The sequence below is a fragment of the Linepithema humile genome, chromosome 1 (genome assembly GCF_040581485.1).
Source record: "Linepithema humile isolate Giens D197 chromosome 1, Lhum_UNIL_v1.0, whole genome shotgun sequence".
NCBI classification, from domain to species: domain Eukaryota; kingdom Metazoa; phylum Arthropoda; class Insecta; order Hymenoptera; family Formicidae; genus Linepithema; species Linepithema humile.
In genome coordinates, this window is record NC_090128.1 from 3,146,553 (window position 1) to 3,173,311 (window position 26,759).

At 36.1% G+C, this 26,759-nt stretch overlaps 3 protein-coding genes across 5 annotated transcripts in view; 2 read left to right on the forward strand and 1 right to left on the reverse strand.

Annotated features, from left to right (window-relative positions):
• Window positions 1-26,759, reverse strand: part of LOC105674511 (mitochondrial import inner membrane translocase subunit Tim21-like) — a 33,138-nt gene that overhangs the window by 5,854 nt on the left and 525 nt on the right. Inside the window, exon 2 of one of the 2 annotated variants that reach the window (XM_012370872.2) lies at window positions 26,404-26,521. In XM_012370872.2, coding sequence (XP_012226295.2) covers window positions 26,404-26,421 — 18 coding nt within the window. In that variant the 5' untranslated portion in view covers window positions 26,422-26,521. Of the gene's footprint in view, window positions 1-26,403; window positions 26,712-26,759 lie in introns of those variants that run through there. The other variant, XM_067357537.1, reaches the window with a different exon arrangement.
• amon (amontillado) lies at window positions 245-13,187 on the forward strand. The gene is made up of 12 exons (XM_012370869.2): window positions 245-1,109; window positions 6,051-6,155; window positions 6,516-6,783; window positions 7,251-7,288; window positions 8,105-8,181; window positions 8,363-8,627; window positions 9,114-9,326; window positions 9,606-9,706; window positions 9,858-10,091; window positions 10,224-10,388; window positions 10,723-10,840; window positions 10,955-13,187. The coding sequence occupies exons 1-12, from the start codon at window positions 954-956 to the stop codon at window positions 11,117-11,119; spliced, it is 1,905 nt and encodes a 634-aa protein (XP_012226292.1). The 5' UTR covers window positions 245-953; the 3' UTR covers window positions 11,120-13,187.
• On the forward strand, window positions 13,540-26,276 carry LOC105674508 (neprilysin-1). 2 transcript variants are annotated; one of them, XM_012370867.2, is made up of 16 exons: window positions 13,540-13,879; window positions 15,056-15,719; window positions 17,723-17,942; window positions 19,334-19,441; window positions 19,913-20,127; window positions 20,288-20,419; window positions 20,492-20,590; window positions 20,914-21,107; window positions 21,224-21,410; window positions 21,722-21,898; window positions 22,076-22,179; window positions 22,394-22,449; window positions 22,523-22,809; window positions 22,906-23,064; window positions 23,304-23,380; window positions 23,456-26,276. In XM_012370867.2, the coding sequence occupies exons 2-16, from the start codon at window positions 15,516-15,518 to the stop codon at window positions 23,553-23,555; spliced, it is 2,319 nt and encodes a 772-aa protein (XP_012226290.1). In that variant the 5' UTR covers window positions 13,540-13,879; window positions 15,056-15,515; the 3' UTR covers window positions 23,556-26,276. The 2 variants fall into 2 exon arrangements, with proteins under 2 accessions (XP_012226290.1, XP_067213547.1); XM_067357446.1 differs by lacking the exon at window positions 13,540-13,879 and having other exon boundaries at window positions 14,724-15,719.

A 26,759-nucleotide genomic window follows, 5' to 3' on the forward strand; every position in this document is an offset into this window, starting at 1 on the left:
CGAATGTTACAGACGAAGCAATGTGAAATCGAAGAATTTGTTTTCCGCGCATTTATATCACTTAATTGCATCGATGTCGTTTTCCTTTTTATAAGCTATTAAATTGTCGGTTCTATATATTTTACGTCGACGATTATCCTTGAGAAACGAGATGAATTGGCGCACGCGCGATCGCCAAATTTCCCATGTTGGACGCGAACGACGCGACGCTGTTCCAATCAATATATCGAATGACGTCACGCAAAAGGTTATCACCTGTCCGCCTCATTGTTCCACGCGGCGCGGCTACGTAATCTCTTCTTTCGTAAATTATCTTTTCTTTCGGTAGCTGCATCGTAATTCATTCTCGCGATCTCGCTTCGCTCCTCGTTCGAATAATACGCAATTCGAAACAATATTCGAAGTAATAAAATTTTTCAACAGATAAGCGTCTAGCTCCCATATTTTTCCCGATAAAATTCGGCGTTTGCGCGTTCACGTGTTAAACATTATTCCTTTAATCCTTCTTTTTTTTATCTTTTACGTAATAGCGTCGGTATCTGGGCAGTCGAAGGGTATCTCGCGATATTGTGAATATGGATTCGGTGGCTCATGACGAACACCTGTGTTACACCTTTTTCCTCTTGATATCGAGCAGTTTTGTCGCATTGTAACATTTAACTTGCGCGTCCATCGGCATCCCGTCGCCGTCGAGGAAGGGGAGAATCTCGTCTTTTTTCGATCCGCGCCGTACGTGAGTCGACCGCCGTCTCCGCCACCGTCAATCGACGCCGTCGTCGCCGCTGACGCCGCCGCCACCACCGTCACCACCACCGTCGCCACCACCGCCGCCACCACGGAGATCATAGTACCGTCGCGTACTTCGTAGCCGAGTATCTCGAGTGTCCAGTGTCCCCGAATCCGCGAATGCGAAGTACGACCTGGACGTACCTCGCCGGCCGCGTTTCGTCACGATGTTACTACTCGCGGTGATTGCGCTCTTCCTCCTCGCCGGCACGACGACCGCCGAGGTCTTCACCAATTCGTTCTTGGTGAAAATGCGGCAGCCAACAGAGAGGCATGTAGCCGATCAAGTAGCGCTGAAAAACGGCTTCGTCAATCTCGGACCGGTAAGTGGCGAATTCCGCTCCGAACTCCTTCGGAAATAGCCAATTCATTCGGGGATGATTGTTGGGGAAAAAATGAAGAATATTCCACGATGAAAGCGATTAGCCATTTCATCATAAAATAATTCTTCGCAGACCTCAGCAATATATTTTCTCTCTTTATATTATATATTATATATTTGAATTATATACCTGGATTATATGCTTCTTCCATTCTGAGCTGAAAATATAATTTATTCGAAAGAGACGAAGGTTTTCTTATTTTAACTCATTATCGATGAATTAATTCTGCTGTTCAAGGCGCGGACAAAAGAAGTCCAGAGGTGAATGTAAGTTCCACGACGAACGCGTAACGATCGGATCGCGCCGACCAGCAACTTCTTATCGATATTACTTTCTCACGTATGGTGTGTTCAGTATCGCGTTTAACTTGCGCGAGATGATATGCTACTCTTTCCGGTCCAAATAGCCCTTATTCAGTCCGTATCCTGTGTCTGTGAACTTTGTCCTGTCATCGGATAATAATAGATGCTCCGTTATACACTGTTAAATTTATTAAATATCACGATAAAAAATATTCGCTAGCAACATTTCTTGATTCGCAAGAATTATGACGTGAAGGATAATATTGTGCACTTTAAGTACGACGAATATTAACGTCTCTCAGGTTCACCCGATTAATTACTTTTCCTTTAATGAATGGCTATGAAGTAAAATAAATGTTTTTTTTATCGTATTGGAAGCGTTAAAACCGCCGACTCGAGCGCATTCATTTACTTTACAGAAAGATAAATAACATTATGGTTTAATTATTTTTCCTAGCATATTGCTTGAGGAAACATTTATTTTTGCGTTAATTGGTATTACAGTTATTACTTCTTTTTTTCGCTCATTCTCTGCTTTTTTTTTTTAATATAAAGTTGCAGAAATCTAAACTATTATTTGTTGAAAAATGTAACGCAATTTATCCGACGTATTATTTATGATAATCGCAACTTTATATAATTTTTACATTCATCAGGCATTTATGACAGCATCATCTTCGGCTGACAAATAAAAAAATAATAAATGTGAGCGATATACATCGCAGTTGTGTGTTTCTGTATATTTTGTACATTCCTTAACAGTTTGTTGAATAGATTGCAATTTATTTCTAAACAATTTACCTGTATTAAAAAATAAAAAAATGTATTTTTCACATGTTATTATTGAATCGGAAAATATTTCGAGCTTTGTTCGCGTTCTACGCATGATGCTGCACGGCGACGCGCCACGCGTCAGATTCAGCGCCACGTCTGCCCACTGCTTGACATACTCTACTGAATGTGGAAACATCGTGTCGTGACTTGTAAACGGCACGTTCGCGAAAAAACGCATAAAAAAAACAACGAATATAAATATTTTTCTTGACCATTTTGCTTTATTGTATGCGAAAGATAAATCGGAGCAACTCGAGACGGACTATCCTCATGATTTGCATTGTTTTTATTCGCCGTCGATACGTCGAATCGATAGCTCTACTCCGTGAAGCACAGAGAAGAGAATCCAAGTTGCGAATCCAACTTGAAAAGTTTGTTAATAGTCGCCAAGAGAAATGCAAGAGCGGTCAAAAGGCATTTCTCTGAGTTAACATTGTTTGTGGAGAATTCCAACTTCGTGCACAAGTTGCCTTTACAAATTGCCGAGTAGAAATTTTTTTCACAAAGACTGTGATATTCTTTTTACGATAAAAACTTTTTGTAATACATTTCTAAACTTTTCTAATATTGTTTCGCTAAGTTAGCCCTAACGCGCGTGTAAACAATTGTACAATTTTAATTATCCTTTCTAATATAAATTAAATTTTTTTGGCATTTAATGTTTTCATATAATTAGGCATAATTTCAATATTTATTAAGAAGATCCATTAAACCTATTTAAAATTCAAGTTTATTGTAAACGTGACATTTATAAAAAATAAAAGATCTAAAAGAATATACCTAGATATTTCTATCGAGATATCTACTTGGATATTTTAAAAATATGGAAATTATATTCACGATAAAGTTATACATGTATAATTTGCAAAGGTATTAGAGTAAGTAATTATCCGCAATATCTGAATTACGTTTTACTTGAATATTGCAGACAATGTTTAATTTACCCTCGTAATTAAAATAAAATGAAGAAAGAAAATTCAACTCAAATTATTTCCAAGATTTCAAGATTATTGAAATGTCAGATACTACATATTTTTGGATATATTCTTTTAATTGCAACAGAAACTTTGAAAATTTTTTTAATTTAACAATTCCTCCGATTTTCATGTATATTATACAAAAATTGTGTTAATATAAAAATGAAGAAAAAAAAGTTATTGTGATTTAACTAAAATTATTCATAATTGATAAATTAAAAAGTCAAAATTTGAATCCTGCTAATTTGAGAAGTAGCATAAATCAGGTTTAGTTAAAACATACTCCTATTAGCTAAGTTTGATTAAATTAACATAGTCTAGTCTGCATCGAAACGAGGTGTAAGGTGTTACTGCGGGATCAATACTCGAGAAAATGGAGAGAGTGGTTTGAAAAATCGCAGCACACAAGAAACTCGATGCAAATATGCACACTAATTTGTTATTCATGTTACTATCGAGAAGATGGCAGTTTTGCATGAAGAAATTTGAATAAGTGCGATTAAAAGTCTTTTTATATGTAAGATTTTGTTTTAAAGAAAACCGATTCCGAAAATCACAAAAATAGTAATTTTACCATTTTTAAAGAATTATTTTGACTATTTTTCTATACAAAAATCGTTCTAGATATTTAAACAACGACTGTTAAAGTGTGAATAAAAATATCTCATTATAAAAAATAATGAAACGTAATTGAAGTAAAAAAATTTACAAAATAACAACAAGATTATTTAATCTTTATTTTCATATGTTCATTTATATTGCAATAACCGCAGTATGAAACAGATTCTATATTGCACAATTTCATTAAAAATACAAATATTTATTGAGAGTTGTAAAAAATTTAAAATAAAAACAAAATACCACTAATTTTTCAATTTACAAGTCCGATTTTCTTTAAAATACAATTTTGTATGAAAATAAATTCTCTATTTCCAGCTTTTTTTATATAGAATCACTCGCTTTACACAATTTCACCACTAAATAACGAATCGTACTATATTAGAGAACCGTTATTGATGCAGCTTCGCCAATACAGAGAAAATTGATATCCTGTAAGCTCTATTTACCGGCGTAGTGACGTAGTTTCTTCCGATTAAAACTGTTTCCCGGCTGTCTCGTACGTTTAACCGTCATGGGACATGGAGGCTGAATTATCGGCGCGATCGATCGCTTCCACTGCGATGCGATTAATTTTGCCATACTTGGCAGCGACTGATTTTATCGTGGATAAGCTTAAGTAGCAGCTGATGCAATTGACCGAGAGATCTTCCTGTCGTTATCAGATTGATCGTTTTCTCGTATTTCGAAAATTATATTGCAAACGAACGTTAATCTCGCAGACGTACGAAAAGAAATATGGTCAGCGATAAATATACATGTTCGGATATTTGTAAAAAAGAAAAAACGATGAAAAAGTCTCGTGTTCGAGGGAAGAGGAATAGTTGGAAACTTTTTTCCCCATTTTTCTTTCGCATCAATCATCACGGTTATCAGCGGTGAGCCGCAACGAGGATTGATCGGCTTTTATGTAAACAATTCTCATGTTGAGACAATCCTCATTATTTTGCGACCTAAAGAACTAATTGCTTTATCTCAATAACGTTCTCTATTTACTGATGTGTAGGCGTATCGAGAAATCAGATTAAAGATACCGTCGGTTGTACGACATTCCTAAGCTATATTATTGATAGAATTTCCGCTCTCCCAGATCTCATCCGCTTTTTCTCTTCCTTCCGGTATATTGAGTTTACTTCATTCTTTTTATCGTGCGTATTTTTCATCATTCTTACGGTTTGGTTTCGTACCTTCGTAGATTAAAGATATCCCCCTTGAGAAAAAAGAATGAAAAGAGAAAAGAGGAAAATTACATTTATATATTTAATATAAATTTCTACTTTTATATCCTGCTGAAGGACTCGCAGCTACATAATAATAAGACATAAAACTCTTGAAAGTAATATCTATAAAATATCACTTTTATACTTAAAAACAAGTTCAGATAAAATCTTTTTCAATCGGATATTACATAAGCTAATAAGAAACCGCGCAGTTGAACGTAATTGATGCAGTTTGCGGAAAATTAAATTATATAATTCAAATTTAGATAAACATTTTTCCTTATTTTTATATTTTTATTTCCGAATTTATTATTCACTGATAAACCAATTAATGTTAATCTTAGAGCTCAAACAAAAGATTCCAACATATTATACGTTCAAAGCGACAAAAAATAAGCTTCAAATTCGGACAGTTTGAACGTAAGCAATAATCGACAATGTAATGCCAATTTGTTGTCTGAAGATTCGAACAATTTTGATATTTAAAAAAATTGGAACAAAAATAGAATTTATTGTAAACAGAAAATGAGCAGCTTTTTGTTTTTACCCGACCTCACGCAAATGTTAATGTTCGAACTTTTGGACCTAAAGTTAGTTCGAATAACTCAAATTGTTCGAACATACTTTTCTCGAAGGATCTAAACTATTTGATGTGTGGTCTTGACACCCCTGTTCAACTGTCGCCCACTTCAAATGTCCGAGCGTTAAATAATATTATACAATGTAATTTGCTTAAAATTCTCAGTTTCGCATCGTCAACTGCGCTTGGCTTTTACTAGCTCATATTCTAGTGTATTAAAAGAGCTTTTATTTTATTCGCTTGAAAAATTAAATTTCGCGTTGCGCAGTTGAAACAAGGTCTAACAAAATTATGAAGAAGGGGAAAGAAATATTTCTTTCGTTTGAAAAGAAATCTGTCTTCTGTTAAAGGTTCTGGGCAGCAGGACGGAGTATCATTTCGTACACAAGGCTTTACCGCACGCACGAAGCAAAAGGTCTGTGCCACACACGCGAAGATTAAAGGTCGACCGTCTGGTAAGCTGACATCTTCTTTTTGCGGGGTTGCGCCTACGTAACAACAGTCATTAATAGGAAAAAAAAAAAAACGACAAGTTATTAAAAGGATAGTATTTTCAAAGGGAGAATTATTATTTGCCTGAATTTTATATCGCTGCCTATTAACTAGATTGTTTCACTCTTTTTTACGATTCAGGAAAAAATTAAAGAGTTTTGTGTAATCGTTAAGTCGTAAAGGCAAATTCACTAATTTTTTTTTTTTTTTTTTTTTTTTTTTATCGCAATCTTTTCAACATGAAATTTTATCGTAGTATTTGTATCGCGCAATATCATAAAAAGAGAACGTGGGCGTTTGACAAATATTGCCTCGGTGCCTAGGTGGATACGGCCATACAGCAGATTGGCTTCAAGAGAGTAAAAAGGGGCTATAAACCCTTGAGCGTGGACAATCTCGTGCCGTTGTACGAAATTAAGAATCCCACAAATCCCGGAAGCAAGGATCCGACGGATCCTTATTTCAGGCTTCAGTGGTACCTGAAGAATGTCGGGCAGAATGGCGGCAAACCGAAATTGGATCTGAACGTCGAGGCCGCTTGGGCCCAAGGTGTTACGGGGAAGAATGTGACGACGGCCATCATGGACGACGGTACGTGCTTGATTCTGTCTTTCTAAACGCGGGGTCTCTCGGCTGGGATTATTTTAAAGTCAAAACAGCATTAAATTACACGCGCTCGGATGCAGTTCGAACTGCAGCGGCTCTGAATCGATATCTCGCCGAGGGGCGAGTTACGCAACGCTCTCGCGTTTCACCGAGAAACGAGATGGTATTTTCGTAGAATCGCGGTCGTAACCAGTCGACCGGAACGGTGAAGCAAGACACCGTCTAAATAATTTAACAGCCGACCGGTGTAACAAAGAATTGTTGCCGTTGCCTCTCTCATCTTATTTCTTTTTCATTTCGGTTCTTTCTTTTTTCGAGGAACTTTTACGTATCATGTCACACACTGCGCGACGCACGTGGCAGCGCGTGATGTTGGGCTTTCCTTCTGCCGCTGCTTATGTAAATCCACAAACATGTACACTAATTGCTGCGTTTCTACTGTTCTATTGCAGGTGTTGACTACATGCATCCGGATCTCAAGTTTAATTATGTAAGCACAATTGTCCGTTATAATGCTAAAATGGTGCAAAAGGTTTCTTTTAACTTGCCATTTAATTCTATTTTAAATGCAGTTGTTAATATGGAAAGCTTTTTAAAGCTGAAGAAATCTCATTGAGAATAATGGTGATCGTTTCAATAAAAAATCATCTCATAAATCAAATTTATTTGATAAACTTTTTGCACCAACCTAATGAAAACTAAATGCATATACATATATCGATTTAAAACCTCTTGAAATAATAACGAAACAAACTGCATGAAAATGGCACTCTACAAATGCAATCCAATGCGATTAAAAGCGATATTTTTGTGATAAATCTGTAATTGGAATTCAATATTAACAGCATAAGTCTCTCGTATAACTAGCATCGAATATTTCGTTCTCTATCCTTCGCGCGGATGCCATTCTTAGCGTATCTCACAAATATGTGTATGCCAGGAATTTCAAGCTGGGGAATAATTCATTGACTACGAGTTGAGCAGAGACAAGCGAAAAGGAATAATTCCTTGCGATATTTGCCGAAGGGAGAAAAATTCTGTATTTTTTTTATTTTTCTGTACGTGGCTGTTATACATTGTAACATTTCTTTTAAAATGTTGCATGCCGCTTTTAGTTTTTCTTAGAAGGCAAAATTTTTAATCACTGTTCTTATCTCATCATTAAAATTGACATTAGCAGATTAGCACGTAATTTTGTCATAGTGCTAATTTCCTCCTAATTTAAGCGAAGTTATGCGGAATGTAAATAGATACGCAATTACTTTTATAATTAGCAGTCACTAACGACGACACTCTGTGTTTTCAGAACGCTAAAGCTTCTTACGACTTCAGTAGTAACGATCCTTATCCATATCCACGATACACCGATGATTGGTTTAACAGGTAAAAAAATGTTACAAAAAGTTAAACGAAGAAAAGCTAGTCAAGTAAATAAGACAATCGTAAAAGCGAAGCTTTGCTCTTAATTTGTTTGAAAGTAGAAAAAAAATGTGTCTTACGTTTTTCATACAATTAACACTTTGCGAAACTGGAAACAATCTTTTGCAATGTATTTCTCTCAAAGTCACGGTACGAGATGCGCCGGGGAAGTCGCAGCTGCACGCGATAATGAGATTTGCGGCGTCGGAGTGGCGTACGATTCGAAGATCGCCGGAATCCGGATGCTGGATCAACCGTACATGACCGACCTGATTGAGGCGAATAGCATGGGCCACGAACCCGATCTCATAGACATTTATAGCGCTTCGTGGGGGCCCACGGATGATGGCAAAACCGTAGACGGACCGCGTAATGCAACCATGCGGGCTATTGTGCGCGGCGTTAATGAGGTACACATTGCACAATTACTCACAGTAAATGATGCGATTGCAAGTGCATTCGTGTGCGGCTGCAATTAGGAAAATTAATCGCCTTTAGCACGAACCGAGAAATCATTATCGGATTGGCGAAATTAATAGAGTGGCTCTCAGCGGCAAAACTATTATTGCTTTGACAGTTCGCGCTTTTCTTCCATTAAATCTTGTGTTGAATAAAGTTGCGAGTTTTTTTGCCACAAAAAAAGTAGAAAAATTTATCGAAGCCAATGCTGACTATCTTGAGTGATAAAAATTATACTTAAAAATAATGTCAATTCGTTTCTAACTTCATTTGTCAATAACGATAAACCTAATAATTAAATGCTGCATTATTAAAGAAAACTTTACCAAAAATATTTACAAAAACTTACTAAAAATATCATAACGTCGCTAATTTTTTCATTTGATTGGAAAGATTTTGTTGTTTATATCGCTTGTTTGCTTGCGTACCATTATTAGGGCAGAAACGGATTGGGCAATATCTATGTCTGGGCTTCGGGCGACGGCGGGGAAGAGGACGATTGTAATTGTGACGGATATGCAGCGAGCATGTGGACCATCAGCATCAACAGTGCGATTAACGACGGCCAGAATGCGCATTACGATGAAAGCTGTTCTAGTACCTTAGCTTCTACCTTTAGCAACGGTGCTAAGGATCCTAATACGGGAGTGGTAAATGGCCAGAATTTCAGTTTGGGAAGAATTTCTCTCCTCCCTTTTTAGAGATAATTTTAAAAGAAAAGCATCATTACGAAATTTACTATTTTAATACTGAAACTGTTTCAACGTTTTATTTAATATATACTGATTAGTTTAATATATTGATTTTATAAGAAAAGAAGAAGTACTTTTTTGGACGGAAACACTTTGCAGCGATGTTTCTCTTTTTTATATAAAACTATCTCTAAAAAAATTAGATGGATAAATATTATATGTATATCCTTTTCATAGGCTACTACAGATTTGTACGGAAAATGCACGACGACTCACAGCGGGACGTCCGCCGCAGCACCGGAAGCTGCAGGAGTATTTGCACTTGCTCTCGAAGCCAAGTGAGTGGCATACTAGTTTGGCAAATATGCGTTCTCAACTCTTAAGCAGCGCGTGTTCACAAATATATATATATATTTTTTTAAGCAACACGCATTCTCGTTAATATTCCTTTGATACAATTTTGTGCTAAGTAAGAGCTTTTATTTCCAGCCCGCAACTCACTTGGAGAGATGTTCAGCACTTGACCGTCCTAACTTCGAAAAGAAATTCTCTGTTTGACGCGAAGGACAGATTTCATTGGACTATGAACGGCGTCGGGCTTGAGTTTAATCACCTCTTTGGATACGGCGTTTTAGATGCGGGCGCTATGGTAGCATTAGCTAAAAAATGGAAGACGGTACCGCCGAGATATCATTGCGAGGCTGGATCTATGCGTGAAATGCAGTAAGTAATCATTCGAATTGATGTTTGAGCGTAACTCGCGATGTTAATTTTAAGATTTACTGAAATTCAGAATCTATTTGTTCTTAAATTTTCAATCCCCTACTCTTTTCTCAAGCTGTTTAATTTTTCCAGGGAAGTCACGAGCAATCGATCGATTCGCGTACAAATTAAGACCGACGCGTGTGCCGGCACGGAGTATGCCGTCAACTATTTGGAGCACGTGCAAGCCGTCATTTCTGTAAACGCGACTCGACGCGGCGATCTTGAACTCTTTCTCGAATCCCCGATGGGCACAAAGTATGACAAATGTCATCTTTCACTTAAACTTTTAATCATTCTTTCAATTCGGACTTTAACTTCTGGATATATGACTCTGCAACAAGGATTTGCAAAAACTTAAACAGCACGAAAATAAATCTTCCGTAAATTTAAATTAAATGGCCTTAAATATCTCTAAAACTTAGTAGAATAAAAAACTTGATTTAATAGAAATATAATAAAAATAAAGTTTATAAAACTCTCTGTTATGTATCCAAAGATTAAACTTACTTTTTTTATTTTTTCGTTTAAGAAATTTTGTCGTCCTAATTTTTTATCTGAACTAATGTAAATAATTACAACAAATTTTCAGGTCTATGATCTTGAGCCGCAGAGTAAACGATGACGATCGTAGAGATGGATTTACGAAATGGCCATTTATGACGACACACACTTGGGGCGAGTATCCTCAGGGAACGTGGACGCTAGAGGTGAATACTGCGCATACTATTTGCATCGCGTTGGCATCAAATTTTATTATTCCTCGTATCTCGCAAGCACAAGATATGAAAACACAGTTCGATTCGAACGTTGGGATCTTTCAGGTGAAATTCAACTCAGAAACGCCTCAACGCGGATGGCTGAAGGAATGGACGCTGATGTTGCACGGCACCAGGGAACCACCATATACGGGATTGTCAGCGGCGGATCCTCACTCGAAATTAGCAATTGTCAAAAAGGCCCACGAGGAGCGATCGGGCGCGTACTAACGCTACCGACGGCTTTCGACGCGATTATCGCCGATTTAGGACGAGGAAAATGGGAATATTCCGATCGGAAGATGTTTACGCGAGCGCTCTCTTTCCGCTTTTCTCTGATTTCTCGCGCCGCGCGACTTGACAAACAAATTGTATGCCTCTCGATTTTGCAAATTCGGTTGCGCGCCGGCCGCATCATCCGTGCCAATCTATCGTCGTATGCTATTTCCGCGCGCTGACTTATCTCGTATTGAATCATTAAAAGAGAAGCAGGTTTCGGTACTTTTCATTGCAATCGCGTTTGTCTAATTCCAATTACGGCGTCAGCTATAATTACATATCAAACCGTTTGTAGCAAAATTTATATTATTAAGAAACGGCGCGGGGAAGTGGGACCTTTTGCATAGTCTTTAATATTGAAATCTTTTTTCGAAACACTAACTACCGAAAAATAAATCAATTTATTAACTATTTACTCTCGGAAACTTAATTAATATTTGTTTATACTTTTTGAGAAATATTAGGCAAAGACGTAATATAGATTGTGAATTATACGTCATTCTTTGATGCACCTTTAGAAACTTTTTACTCTATGAACAAGTGCTGAGCACTGAGCGGAAAAAAATTAATTTGTATGTACGTGGGTTGAAAAAGCATGGTCTGGAGTCTACGATCAGCCCGATAACGCTATTATTCGCTATTTATTAATTCTAATCTATTAATTTTAATTATTGTTACTAACAGCAAGCTCAGGCAGCGTGCGATGTAATTACTGAGAAGTGTCGTTTTGTTAAAGTCGTGTCCGCGTGGACAGCTTTCCGAAGAGTTCTCAAGTACGACGATCGAATCCTAATGATTGGGGCAACAAGCAGATACGGAAAGAAGTTTACCATGTATTACTCAAATAGCGGAATAAATTACTCTTCTGAGCGGAACGATGAACTCGAGGCATTAGCGTTTAATGGATGTTATCGAATCGATAGCGTCTGCAAAAGAGTATCCCGGGAACAAGAGTTTCGTGTAATCATCGTCGTCCTCGCGACTCGGTAATCGGAATATTTGTCTTGTACCGATGAAACTTTCAACTTTTAATGAAATTTGCCAACGCAGGCTGGTCGAGTTGGCCGGAAACAGTTATTTGCAGAATTACATTCAACATGTGATTTTGCGAATAATCGCATTTGACAAGTTTAACAGTGTATCGTAATATCATAATCTATAAATATCAACATTTCTATTCTTCTTCCTTTTGTACAATTATTTTATTACTCGATCGCGACTTACTTGATGACAAATAAATAATAAAAAACCTATTTTGATTTGATGCGAGCGACGGGAAAGGGGGGGGGGGGGACATGCGAGGACGTCTGTGAGGAACACGAGAACGCAAAATACGGATGCTACAAAATCCGCATGTGTAGACGATGTACCTTAGAATCGTAGCAAACAGAGAGTTTGAGCATTACATAAAATTAAATAAATATAAATGCATATATAAATAAGATATGTGTATATTTACATGTATATGTACGTACAGGGTGTCCCGTCCTTATCGTATTACTTCTAAATCACAGATTCTTTAAACAATTTTGGGACAAGAAATGCGAAAATTTCGAGGTCAATAGTAATTTTTAGACAAGAAGCAATTAAAATTAAACAATTGTAGTGGCTAGAATGTGAGTTAACTTTAATCGCTTCGTATTTGAAGAGTATTGTAACTTCGCGTATTGAAATTTTCGTCTTCGGATTGCTTGAAAAGTTGCTGTATAGTTGAAATACAGCGCGACAGTGACGGGACACCGTATAAATATATATACATATATTTTATATATATCTTATATACAGAGTGGAACATCTATTTTTATGACCTGGAGTGTCTCTATTGTTCACACAGGACACTTTTCGATGACTGCATGCACAATGGAGGTGTAATCCAAGTCAGAAAATTAAGTGCCCCGTCCTGTGTATTTTATATATGTATATCTCATTACATATATCTTACAGTTGAAATGGATTTAATCAACTTTATCGTGTATGCGTTAATAAGTGGATGAATAAAATCTGTATTTTTTGGCTGGCATCGTTTTTATCTCGTGTACCGATACATTTGCCACCACCTTTGACCTATTCTCTCTTCCCATATTTTTTTTTCTTATTGTCCTCATTGTCAAAACATGCTTAAAATAGATCTAACGACATATACAGGCGTTTTTGTTTGGCGAGAAATAGAGTTACATTATTTTTATTTGTTTAAATATTGCGCAAATAATGGAAAAAAGAATATCGCGTGACAAAGGCACACCTGTCGCACGCGTGTTAAACGCGAGAGATTAAATATTAAATAAAAGAAGGATGCACGCAAGAACGAGAATCGAATTGCGAGATGGAAAGGAGGGGGTAAAAATGGGGTGGTTAGTGGGAACGGGTTCAGGGGTGGAGCGGAAGCGGAAAGGGTTGAGGCGCGTGGGATTATAGAAGAGAGCCGCTCAAGTCCGAGTTCAGTCCGACAGTCCGCGTGCTACTGTCAACTCGGGAACGGAACTGTTTTGCAGTTCGTTCGTCAATCCGTGCGAGAGCAGGAAGAAACGTAGAAACGTTGACCGTCGCGAAGCATAGTCGATTATTTTCGAAAGACGCGTCGAGCACGTCATGTGCAGGTCCTCTTTTCTCGAATTTAAACGGTCTATCCAAAGTGAAATTCAAAGAAGCACGGCGAGGGTGTACGAAATTACGAATTTTGATCAGAACGTTTTGTCATCGTTGAAAATTCACGTAAGTATAATTTATGTAAAAAGTATTCGCTGTGTAGAATATGTCAGACTGACTGCAAAAGATTTATCGTCTTTGTTAAATAAAACTGAGAATATAATTACAAAGTTTTAAATTAATTTTTATTTGAATTAAAGCAACTGTTATTCACTTCAATATGTCTTCTATATACAAGAAATTATTCTATTCTTTCTTTAAATTAATTTAACAACTATGTTTATGATATAAATTATTTAATTGTTTATTTCTTAATATCGTATATCTTTAATTAAAATTTGAATTAGTAAAACTTAATGGAGAAACGTAAAAACTTTTGCAGCAATGTAATAAAAGACTTTGTCTCAGATTTCCGTCTGATTTAATCGATTCCGGCAATAAATGCAATCCGCGCTTTAATTTCCTTCTCACTTTTGCGTAGACTTTCTTTATTAAATTTCTCAAATTAAACGGAATTCTTTGCCAGATACAAACTACTTAGTTTGTTATCGAACTTCTAAGTTCATTATGTAAAGCCTGACATAACCGCGATGTTTATTTGTGGAAGTCGCAAATTGTATAGAATTTTTATTATAAAATATTTATTTTCCATTAAAACAGAAGTCTCTTTTCTTTGCATATAGAAATTTTGCGTATGCGTGAGACGGCAAGATGCACAAGTAGAAATTTATTTAAATATAGACTATCCTAAAATTACCACTTGTTTTTCTATAGTTTAACTATATCTAACTATAGCTTCTTTGATCAATTTCAAGATAATTTTTCTTTAGGAAAAATGTTTAAAAAGATTATAATTTAATGCAATTTTCTATAATATTGTGTATCTTTCGGACTAAGATTTGAATAAAAATAAATACGTTTACAATTAATTAAAAAATATAATTTGGACAATCGTATTCTCTTTCAAAATTTGTTTCGATTAAAACTTATTTTCAATTGTTAATTACTTAAGCGCCATACATGTCTCACACGTTAAGAAAATATCTACTTCAAATACAAAGAATAATAAAAAGATATCCAATGATTTCGTGATCTTGGAATCCTCCATAAATGTCTTACATAAGTTTTCTCGATCGAACATATAAATTTTCGAGAAGAAAAAGACATAATGATGATGATCCTGAGAACAATTTGTCAGCTTTGAAAGCGCTCGACTTCGCACAATTTTCCGTACAATTTCAGCTGAAAAACGAGCTACCGCTCGCAGCAGACTCGTCGCTCACTCGGTGAGGACTGCTGCCGTACATTCTCGCTGCTCCATCGACAGCCCCGTCGCGCCGGGGGTCGGCGACAAGAAGGCAAGGGTGCGCGGAACGACGACTGGACTGGACGCGGGACCGGGATTTAGGGACCGGACGTACGGCGAGACCCGGCAAATGTGGCTCTGTGCACGGTGAGCCGGGGTTACGTGGGCCCGCGTGTGACCCGCGGGGCCCGTGCTGGTGGTGGTGCTGGTGCTGGTGGTGGCGGCGGTGGAGGTAGGTTGCTACGCGGCGAGGCGAGCGCGCGGTTGCCCTTGAGCCCCCGCAATTTATGCGCCGCGGGGGTCGGTTCGCGCGGGGTGCACGGTGCGACCGGCGCGACCGTGGCTACCAGCGGCGGTGTCGCGGACGAGGCCGGCGCCGGGCTACCGGACGAGCCGATGTTGCACGTGGAACGATCGGCGCACCACGGTACATGGATATGCTGCGTGCCCTGCTACTGGCTGCGACGGAGCAAGGCCGTGCACAAGGCGCTGCTCACCTTCGCCATGCTGCTGGTCACCAGTCTGCTGGTCACCAGCCCGGTGCTCTTCCTTATCACGACCTTGCCGGAGGGCGAGCAGCCGCGCAATTGCGCGCCATTGGTGGGTGCTATGTCTTTATAACGATCGTTTCTCTTTCTATATCGTTACACAGCGCGGGGAAGATGATATTTCATCGAAGGCGTGCGAGGACCGATGCAAAGTCTGCTTAAAGCAAGTTTTCGTCGATCTAACTTTCAATGTCATCCATAAGTTCGGAGAACACACACCATACTAAATTATGAACAGATATAGCAAATTATATATACTGTCATTCACGGTTTTGAGAGTTGTGTATTTTCCACGTTTCTCTCAGCATTTGTGCACTTAACAGATTTTGCATCGGAACCTTTCAATTCAAAGATTAAAATGACGCGACGACTTTGATGAGTTCAATTTTCGGCGCTATCGATGCACTATTGATGAGAAAGGATTTTTTGCCGCGCGTTTCATTTATTCGCAAATAAATATAATATCATAATCGCCTGACTATGAATAATAACTTATGTCGGGTAATTTTTCAGTGAGGGTTTGCATAGTACAACTAGTACTTTCGTGTAAAAAAACGGTAAATCTTCGCACGAAAAATATGATTATTCAAGACCACTTTACGTTTAAAACTATTTCTTCGTGTCATTAAAACAATTCTCACGCAATTTTATAATGCATATATAAAAGGCAAATATATACAAATCTCTCAAGTCGACATACTTCATCCATTTTATGTTTTGGCCAAGATTCATTTATGTAAATATACGTGCAGTAAATTCTATTTCTTTTATATTCGTGCATTCGTGATTGTTTTTTCGGTCAAAATTTATTTATGTAAATTTACATCGAATGCCATACTCTTTGTATCTGCGTATCCATGCAGTTGCCTATGTTTCCTTCCTCAGAAAAATATTGGTATTTGTTTAACATTATCTGATAACAGTGATAGAATTGCAGAACTACAAGTACGAGGATAGATCAAAAAGTAAAGGAGCACGTTTAAGGAATCAAATCCTTTAAAAAGTCCTTTAAATTTTTCAACTTTCCTTTGTATATTAAAGATTGTAATAAGATATTCAATACACGATTTCGTGAACACGTTGCATAGGATAACTTGCAAATGTGCAAACCGTATGACGTGACGCGAATAAGAAATCGTCTTACTTATACAACAAGGGACATTAGTAGTTGCCCGAAGTCACGAGTAATTTATATCGATCGTAGCTCAGTTCGAGGTGAAGAAGGCAGAAAGCACAGCATTTAGCAAAACCACGCTGGAACTCTCGTAATCAGCGTTCGTTTATCCTGGCGCGGAAAAGGCGGCCAATTTCACAATATTACAAAAGATTATCTCGAATTAAAAAAAAAAAAAGAAAAAAAAGAAGAAAATCGAAATCAAATTGTAAATTCGAAATTCGTTGAAAACCGTTTCATTCACGCGATATCGCGCAATCACTCCTAAACGATAGAAAGGGTCGCACTTTACGATAACTTACGATTACTCGCGATACACATTGTAATATATGCCAGCGCAAAGCGAAGCCGTATTAGTAGGTAAGGTTTCGAGGCGAATAGAAAGCTCATCCTCGGCTGAGGTCAGGGCTTTACCCGTTATCCTGACCTTTAGACCTATATTCTTCTGTATGTCGCGTTTACGTATAAACTCGATTGTTTGATCGTAAACATTACGTCAAATATATGGGTATGTTACATTAATTAGTATCACAAATCCCGTCCATTGAGAGCCAAATACTGTTAACAAAAATGCTCTGTGAAAAGAACCGATAATTTGCAAAAATCGCACTTTACAAATACTTATCCGGCATTACATTATATATTGTATTTTTATCGTAAAAAGAGATTAAGCATTAAACCCAAAAAATTTAGCAATTTAAAGAAAGATAAGACATGATAAAATGGCAAAAGATATTTTTTGGCGGCGATAAATTGGGATTTGCATATTCTAAGATCGAGAAATTAGCACCTCGTTTTTTTCATTAGGTCGACACGCACCGACAACTTGCAAAAAAGGGTCATTATTTGTTAAAAGCGAAAGCTAATTGTCGCAATTTCAGGATGAGGCTTGTGTCAGAGAGCGGGATGGGCCCGAGGGTGTTTGTAATACAGATGTTTGCGTGGAGGCGTCGAAGAGGATCCTAGCGTCCATGAAACGTGGCGTCGATCCTTGCAAGGATTTTTATAAATTCGCATGCGGCGGTTTTCGCGATCAGCAGCCCTATCAGCCGAGCGCGAGTTTCAACATACTCCAGGCGCAAACTGACGCACGTATACACAGTGAGCGTTTTGCAATTATTTTCGACTTATAATCCACCGCACATCTCTTTCTACGAAATTCCCGACTATTTCGTCAATATAAAAAAGATGACCGCGCGTTCCGCTAAGTGCTCCACTTTTAGCATTATATTTCAATTCTTTCCAACCCAGTGAGTTCATATGGCCTCATTAGAACAAACCGCTATTTATCTACAGCTATCAGTTGAAACCACTGAAGTATTAATAGTGTTTATTAATTATAAAGTAGAAATTCTCGCGAGGGAATAAATAGATACAATTAGACATCAGATACGAATAGATATCTATTTTGCATGTATGGCCTATTGTAATTAATAACGCGAGTTGAAAAGGATTGAATTTTCGATACGGAAACAAGTTTAAATGGGTCATTTGTCATAACTGTGCACTGTGTCCAAACTCGAGCAGTTTACAGATAAATGCAACGTTTTTATACTTTATAAAAATTTTGCAATATAAATGACAATAGAATACGTTTAATAATTCTAAAAAAATATATATTAAATATTAAAGTATATCTCACAATGCTAACTTTTTGTCGCGTGATTATTTTCGACGACGCGATCGTAATCCGACGGGGAAAAAGCGGAAAACCGAGTACGGGGGTGAGAAATGTGAATAAAAGGCAATATATTAATCTTCAAGGACAAAGATTGAAAGAGCATGAGAGCTTGGACAGTGAATACGACCTCAATTTGGTAAGAATCTATCGTGGACACGATGGAGTGGGGTGGTGTCGCCAGCGCGACTGGCGCCGAGCGACTGGCACCAACTATGTTCGCGTATAGATCGCGCGTTGCCGGGATAATATAACTCGGTTCGGGGATCGAAACTTAAAGGGGAGGTAGATAAATACCGGAAGAAGAGAGAGTAGGAACTGTCTGAGCGCGATTGAAAAGCCTCGTTCCGATTCAAGGATAAAGTTAATGTATGGACGCGCGAAAGGAGCGCTTTATTCGACTACGTTGGTTTGAACTACGTTTATACACCCCTTAAACGGAAGCGCCGGCAAAAAGTTTCATTTGATGAAAAGTTATCGGACTCTAATGTGCGAGGAGAAATCGAACGGCCGACTTGCCGCTACTATAAATAATGCTCGTTAATCGATATACGTGTACACGTACGTGTGTGTTACGCGGGTCGCCTATTACTCGCGATAGAGTGCCTCCCCAAGTTTTACGCAACCTTCGAAATACTATTCGCGTGATTCAAGGTCGACAAATTACCTTCATCGCGCTAATCAGATTATCTAAAAGTGTGATCTCTAGCTACTTCGCCTTATCCTCTGGCTTTAGTTTTCCTTGTAAAAAAAAAAGAAAATAATAGAGATATTTTTCTTTAAGGAAATCTAGTCGTGGATATTACTGTTTTAGAAATGTTGACAAACGAGACAGGGCATATGGTCGCTGCCTTTGAGAAACTCGGGCAATTTTACGATGTTTGTCGCGACTTTAAGATGAAACCCGTGAATTTTACACCCGGTAAGTTATTTATCACGATATTCACCTTGCAATTTACACACAATTTTATATTTTATCGTGTAACATATGGTTCTTGAATAAAAAAAGAATAATAAAGAAAGGCTGCAAATCAAAAGATATTACAAACTAAAACAGAGTCTTCAATTAAGTTGTTCTCTCAATCTTCTTCTTCTTTAATTACTTCCTTATTAAACTAAAGAATGTTTAAAAATTAAACTGAAACGTCTTTTTGCTCTGTTTTAATTCGTAATATTTTTTGTACCTCGATATTCGCGTTTTTAATTCACAGTTTTTTGTTATTTTATATTTCATTATTCAAATATGTGTATACTAGGTGTATCAGTAAAAATAATCGAATGCCAATAAATACAGAATATTCTCTAAACCGTTTCGTTTCGTTGTTCCGAGTTCGTTAAATCGAATGAAATTTTACGATTGAAAGATCAAAATCTTGATGCCCTCTGTCTTCAGTTTACGAGCTCTTAAATGAACTTGGTGGCTATTTATCGTCGAAAAGCGCGGTACCGGCCGACATCACCCCTCTGATCTCCGCATTGCTAAAAGTAAACGGCGCGCCTCTCTTCGATTTATATGTCGACGTAGATCTTTACGATCGCACAAAGCTATCCGTATACCTTGATCTCCCTACCAAGCACCAGAGTTACGAGTTTCTCGCAGAGGACCAGGTAAACATAATTTAAGGATAGCGATTGACTCGAATTTTTATTTATGCGGTGAATGAATTTACGCTTCTAAATTTATCATTATCTTTTTTTTTTTTAATTATTTTTTAACTTTATAAGATTTTACATATAAAGACCACACTGTGTGACACATTTCTTTTAGAAAAATAGAGACGTACAAAGATTGCGTAGAATTCAAGAGATTGTTCGGGGATTCTTGCCAAAAGATATGAATCCGAAGGAACAGTCGTCGGAGACGGATCTACTTTTGCAGTTTTGCTTATCGCTCGAAAAGGTGAAGATAAAATATTAGCGTTATGGTATTTAAATAAATGAATAAACGAGCAGAATTTATCTGCCGTTTCAGGTTTATCCAAAGCACAAAGACTTATACAATTGGGTGGACGTCGATCAAAGGGTGTACGTTGCCTACAATGTGACTTATCTTCAAGAGACCTTTGGCTATGTAAGTATAAAATATCGATTTAATTTTTTTTAATGTAAAATGCACGACATTTTTTAGGGTTGCTTGTTTTGCGTTATAAAATAAATATAAAGGCAATTTTTTTTTTATCAAGAAAAGAAAACATAAAGTGGCTAACACGAGTTAAACGTAGATAGAGAGTTTAATCGGAGAATTTTAATTAGATACTTATCGCACTTTCATCTGCGTCCCACTTTTACCTCCACCTCACAATAACCTTTCGCATTTCTTTTTCTAATTTTTAAACTATCGGCTTCTTTCTTGAAATAAGAATTAAATTTTTAATTTAATGATCCTAATGGCAGATAAGATGGAGATCGTTGCTAAATACAACGTTACGCCATGGCGCAAACAGTACCGACCTGTACAGCAATAATAATGATACTAATCGCGCATACCGACCGCCTTATACAGCCGACGATCAGCAGATTTACGTTTACGTCACCGCTCCGCGTTACTTTCGCAGCCTCGGCAAGTTACTGAATCGTTCCTCTAAACGGTATGCATCCTTTGTCATTATACTTTTACGCACATGACACGCGTGTGAATATTTCCACGCGTTACGAAGCTGATTTTACGATTATTAATTGCCTGATCATAATTATCATCACGAAGGATTATTCATAACGGATTGCTGGTGCTGTACGCCATGGATACACTGCACGATATCGTGAACGTTACCGCTATTCAGGACTGGGAGGTTTTTTGCTACAAATTAACCAAAAGTCTATTCAGCGAGGCAGTCAGTGCGCTCTATGTGCGACAGCACACCCCAAAGTACTTGGAAACTCTAGTTAACAGGGTAATAATCTCCATTCACTGATTTAGCTCTTTAACTCTTGTTCGGGCGAACTACTTCGTACTATCCGGAAACATTGTGTTCGCCAAATAGGGCGACCGCTGCATTATAATTTAGATATTACAAGTTAGAAGCATTAATTTTTGATAGCACAAAAATTGAGAGAAAAGTATGAGAACTGACTATCATTGCCGTTGTGCGATTTCTCTGTGCATTTTTGCATCGCGTTTTTCAAAACATTTGACAATTGAAGACTTAATTTATCATCATCAGGTATCTTTTGTCTTAATGATATCATTGGTTACATCTCGTAGATAACAGCATTATTTGAACGCGTGAAGGAAACGTTAGCCGAACGTATATTGATAAAGTCGTGGCTGGACGATGAGACCAGAACGCAAGCGTTGCTGAAACTGAATTCCTTACAAGGCCAATTTCAAGTGTCGCCCGCTTTTTACAATGACACATTACTGGCATATGAAATGGTCGAGGTGAGACAATAACTTTTTAATCATTTTTAGACAAAATGAGAGAAACAACTACCCTTCAAAAGCAAAATATGAGCTTGATTAGATACCAGCTTACGATTTAATAAACTTTAAACCTGTTTATTTGAATCCATGCTTACATTTCTTATCTGTATTTTTAAGCAAGCTTGTTTTATACAGATTGTAATCGATTCGGATGACTTTTTCACTACCGTCCTAAGAAGATTCCGTCAGATCCGGAAACAGGAGAACCAAAGTTCATTACGAAGAAACGCAATAAAAAGGTGAGAGAAATTCTTCTCTAGATCTGCGACTTATAAGATAAAAAACTCGGCTCTTCAAACACAATTTTCCAATTATTTCTTCTATTTTTTTAATCCTTATATTTTTTCTCTACTATTGCTACAAATTTATCAGATTTGTCTACAAGATTAAAAAAAATGTATTTGTCAGCTTTGTTCCAATTTTTCGTTACAAATTATAACATTGAATTTTCAGACGCCACTATCCTTACTCTGTACACGCCTATTACGAATCCTCCACAAATTCGATCGGTAAGCAGTTTACGACACTCGCGTGCTGTTATCAAAGAATTTTAGTGAAATGGTCTTTTGTTAAAAACGATAGAAATTTCGCTGGCTATGATGACATCCTGGGCATGGTCGTGGGACGGCGGACCGGCTTATGCGGTTCACGCTACGCTAGGATCGGTTATCGCTCATGAGATCCTGCACGCCTTTGATTTTCACCGTCGCAGATCGCCCGTAGATCCCGATATGAACACTGACGAGTGGCTCTCAATCACACCTGACTCTTGGAAGCGATTGGAAGCCAGAATAGAATGCGTCGCGAGGCTTTACGCCAGGAGCTTCTGGCGTAAGGTTCAATTTTACGGAAACGACGTTGCTGTACAGGTACGTTGTAGATTTATATTTAAAAAAAAAATTGTTACTCGTAAAAAAAAGTAAAATATTCTACGAAAACGTTTCTTTCGATTTTTCACTATGCAGTTCGACTGGAATATGACGAGAAACGAGAACGTTGCGGATATCGGAGCTCTACAAATTTCTCACAAGACTTGGCATACTTTGACGAACGGAAAGGATCGGAGTCTTCCTGGACTGGAGGGACTTCGTTCAAGTCAACTTTTTTTTATAAGTGCCGCTCAGGTAAAAATCCGTTTTTTAATATTCTTACTTTAAATTGGTTTTTTATTTTTCCATTCCATATTTTTGCAAATAAAAAAATAACAAAAAATCTATCGCCAGTAATTCAAATATTTTTGTGATTATTACAAAAGAACAAATTTTTTTCGACTAAGATAAATATATTTTTGTGTTTTTCCTTCTTTCTCATTTGAATTCTAACATCACAAAAAGATAAAGTTGATCCGTCATTCTGTTTTTAGGTTTATTGTGTTAACACAACTGCCGAGGCCTACGCTGTCTCTGTTGAATTCGATTATCCTGCTCCTCATCCTGAGAGGTACTTCAATCTTTCCTCTTTTTTTTTGCGTTCAAATAATGCTGTATAAAATGTAACAAATAATTTCATTTTCAGAGTCAATAGTGTAATAATGAATTCTCAAGCGTTCGCAGAAGCGTTTCGCTGTCCAATCGGAGCAAAGATGAACCCCCCGAACAAATGCATTGTCTGGTGATGATCATACACACTCGTTCATACATGAGTAAATATATCGTCACCTTACGCAACAGGCTGCCTACGTTTGTTTTACGCCGTAACTATATAATGAATCATGCAAATCATTTCAGAATCGCAGAATTAATGCTGCGTAGTGATCACTTTTTCCTTTCTGGGTGGGAATTAATAAAACTTAACCCATTAAAGGTCATAGTAAAATATAAAGAATTTTAGTTAAAAGTCAGAATGGTGTTTATTCACTAAAGATCTGAGATTAATGCTAGAATCATTAAATAGATAGTTCTTACTCATCTTGTACCTGAAAAATCGCGTTATATTTTTGCGACGTTAAAAAGTAGAAAATATCACATTTATTTTTTTAGATCTTTGAAAAACATAAAAGTGTAAATACATGGACTTTGGCAAAAGTTAAAAAGATATTAATAATTGAATACATGATAATAATAATAAATAATAAAAAATTTTCAAAAAATTCTCTCAAGCAAAATCAATTTGTTTGTTTCCAAAAAATGATAAAAGTAATTCATGACAGTTTGTTTATATCAGTTAATTATTTAATAAATTTAATGTTTGTTTCAAATAAATTAACCGTTAATGGGTTAATTTTCAGGCCTTCGACTACTGAAAAATTTCGCAAGAATTTATTCGGAAATTTCCGTTGCTTTCTTAAGTTGCATATTATGCAAAACAAGAGAAAATATATTTATAATAAAGTATTTTTCCATTTTTTATATAGTATTCTTAGAGCTCACCAAAAAGTTACTAGAATTAAACTCCAAAAAGTCATTATCCGCCCGTTATGCTATTAAGAAATTTCTCGATAAAAACAAATTGTAATCAATTTTATCGAAATGAATCGAAGCAATGAAGATTTCATAAAATTGCAACCAGTTCTAAGACAAATTATAAAAATTTACACCAATTTATATTTGAATTATAAGAAATTGTAAACTAATTTGTAAGAAGAAAACACACACATGAACAAACGGATCGATGGTGTTTGATAGAAGAACGTTATCAACAAAAATTGCATTGATATATGATAAGCAAGTATACGACACAGTAAATTCTGACCATTATACGTACGTAACGCTCTATTGTTGAAATATTAATAAAAATATTCTTGTTATCGCGTAAAATGGTGCTGGAAAGTATGATAGAAATAATTTGTATATAAAATTTATATATAATAAAAATAAAACTGTGATACAAAACAAAATCTCGGCAAAATCATTTTTTGTTGATAATGCCGGACACCATCGATAAAAAAATGCCGGACAAAAATAAATTTGCTACATGCTAAAAATATTTTTCAGCACTCTGCTTTAATCATGTAGCTATTAGTGAGAATGTATGTTGCATGTTCAGATTATTCGCTTGACTTGTTCAATTATATAAATTGAAATAGTAAAGCAATGCTTGTAATAGCTGTATTAAGTCAAACATGTTTTAATATTTCGCGAATTTTTTATAAATTTTTTCTTATCAAAAATTTGATCATATATTAAAACGCCATCTTTTTATACTCTTTTAATGATTCATCTAACATGTCTTTAGTAATTAAAGCTTAAAAAGACTTTTCAAAATTATCTTAAAATTACTTGAAGAATAAGATTTTATTATCATTTAACATTTCAAATATTTTTTTATTCAAAAACTGTAATTTTACGAGAGAGTATTAATTGATTATTTTAGATCCTGGCAGCAGTTGCAAAGATACGTTGTCAAGATATGATTATTCATTTTTTGAACTTTTGAAAGAGAAAAAGAGAAAATAAAATAATCTTACTACATCTTATTAATTAAAATCCTGCCTTGAAAGCCTCTCAAGCAATTTTTATAGCGACAGCATGTAATAATGTCTAAACACTTAGTTCATACGTTGTTTAAAAAAAATTATTGTTGTTTAGAAATTGTATACCATACGTTAAATACGACATCCTATTACAGATTATACTGTTTTAGAAAGCTATTTTTGTCCGATTAATTAGTAAATATCGCTTTATGCAAATTAGATAATTGTAATGTATATATATATTTTGTAAAGAGCCTTCGACTTCTGTTCTTAAGAGATATAGTATATATTTTTTCGTAGAAGAAATAAAAGATGCAAATAAAAGCATGGACATTTTAGTTTAGCTAAGAGAAAGTACGCAGTGTTATGAATTTTGCTGCATGAAATAGGATATCAAAGTAGCACTCTGTTTTAACATTTTCCACACGTAATTTGATTAATTTAAAGTTTGATAGTTAATTTATCCATTACATGAATTACGGATCTAACGTGTTACATAGAATAATAAAAATACGTAAAAAATTATAACTTTAAACACCAGAAAATATTTATAGAGCAGGAGTTTGATTAAGTTCAATATTTTCAATAATTCTAAGATTATCGATTATTATGTGATTAGTGAAATACTTAAAAATTCGTAATTTCGAATAAAGTTATTAAGCTCGATGGGCCCGATAGATAGAAATGAGAGAAATAATCATGCATCAATAAACATTGCAATAATTAATATACATCAGCTCAACATTAGTCGTACGAAAAATGAATATGTTATACTAATTAGGAAGAACAATCATCAATTATTATTTGATAGAAACAATGTAAGAGATAAATAAGAAAATATTGTAAAATTAAAAAAAATATTATTTCTAAATATAAAAATAAAAAAATAATAGTTCCAGATATAAAAAAACTATAAAGATAAATCTTTTCACACTGATTATTAAATCCCTCAAAATATAAAATTACCAACGTGACAATGTGAAAATATTTCTTAATAATAAGAATGCAAAAAATATCGACGCAAATAACATATGAAATAACATGTACTTACATACTTGGTAATAATCATACGTCAATTGCTATTTCTGCTGCATCTCGACGAAAAAATAATGATACGAAATGTACGAAGACGATGTCGATCGATTCCATGTAGAAGTGCATTGTCGATTCTGAAAACACAATATTGATAACAGCAATTGTATACGATATTTAATGTACTATGGCGAATGTTCGGTGCTTTTCGCGATAATTTTTCGCAATTTTGAGATTAACTTTTAGACAATAATAATCATAACAACAAATGTGGAACAATCCGAATGCAATTTTTGCGGCGCATTTCACGATTAACTTTGCGATTCAAAATTGATCAAAAAGCGTATATTGCGATTCGTGAAGTGTCAATACGAT

What these genes read in the sequence shown, in the direction of transcription:
- LOC105674508 (XM_012370867.2), top strand. Translation starts at nt 15,516, where the DNA reads ATGTTGCACGTGGAACGATCGGCGCACCACGGTACATGGATATGCTGC. An exon ending in TTTGCTTATCGCTCGAAAAG is followed by an intron (nt 20,420 to 20,491) that starts GTGAAGATAAAA and finishes CTGCCGTTTCAG; the next exon opens with GTTTATCCAAAGCACAAAGA. An exon ending in CGAAGAAACGCAATAAAAAG is followed by an intron (nt 22,180 to 22,393) that starts GTGAGAGAAATT and finishes TTGAATTTTCAG; the next exon opens with ACGCCACTATCCTTACTCTG.
- amon (XM_012370869.2), top strand. Translation starts at nt 954, where the DNA reads ATGTTACTACTCGCGGTGATTGCGCTCTTCCTCCTCGCCGGCACGACG. An exon ending in GACGGCCATCATGGACGACG is followed by an intron (nt 6,784 to 7,250) that starts GTACGTGCTTGA and finishes GTTCTATTGCAG; the next exon opens with GTGTTGACTACATGCATCCG. An exon ending in GGATCTATGCGTGAAATGCA is followed by an intron (nt 10,092 to 10,223) that starts GTAAGTAATCAT and finishes TAATTTTTCCAG; the next exon opens with GGAAGTCACGAGCAATCGAT.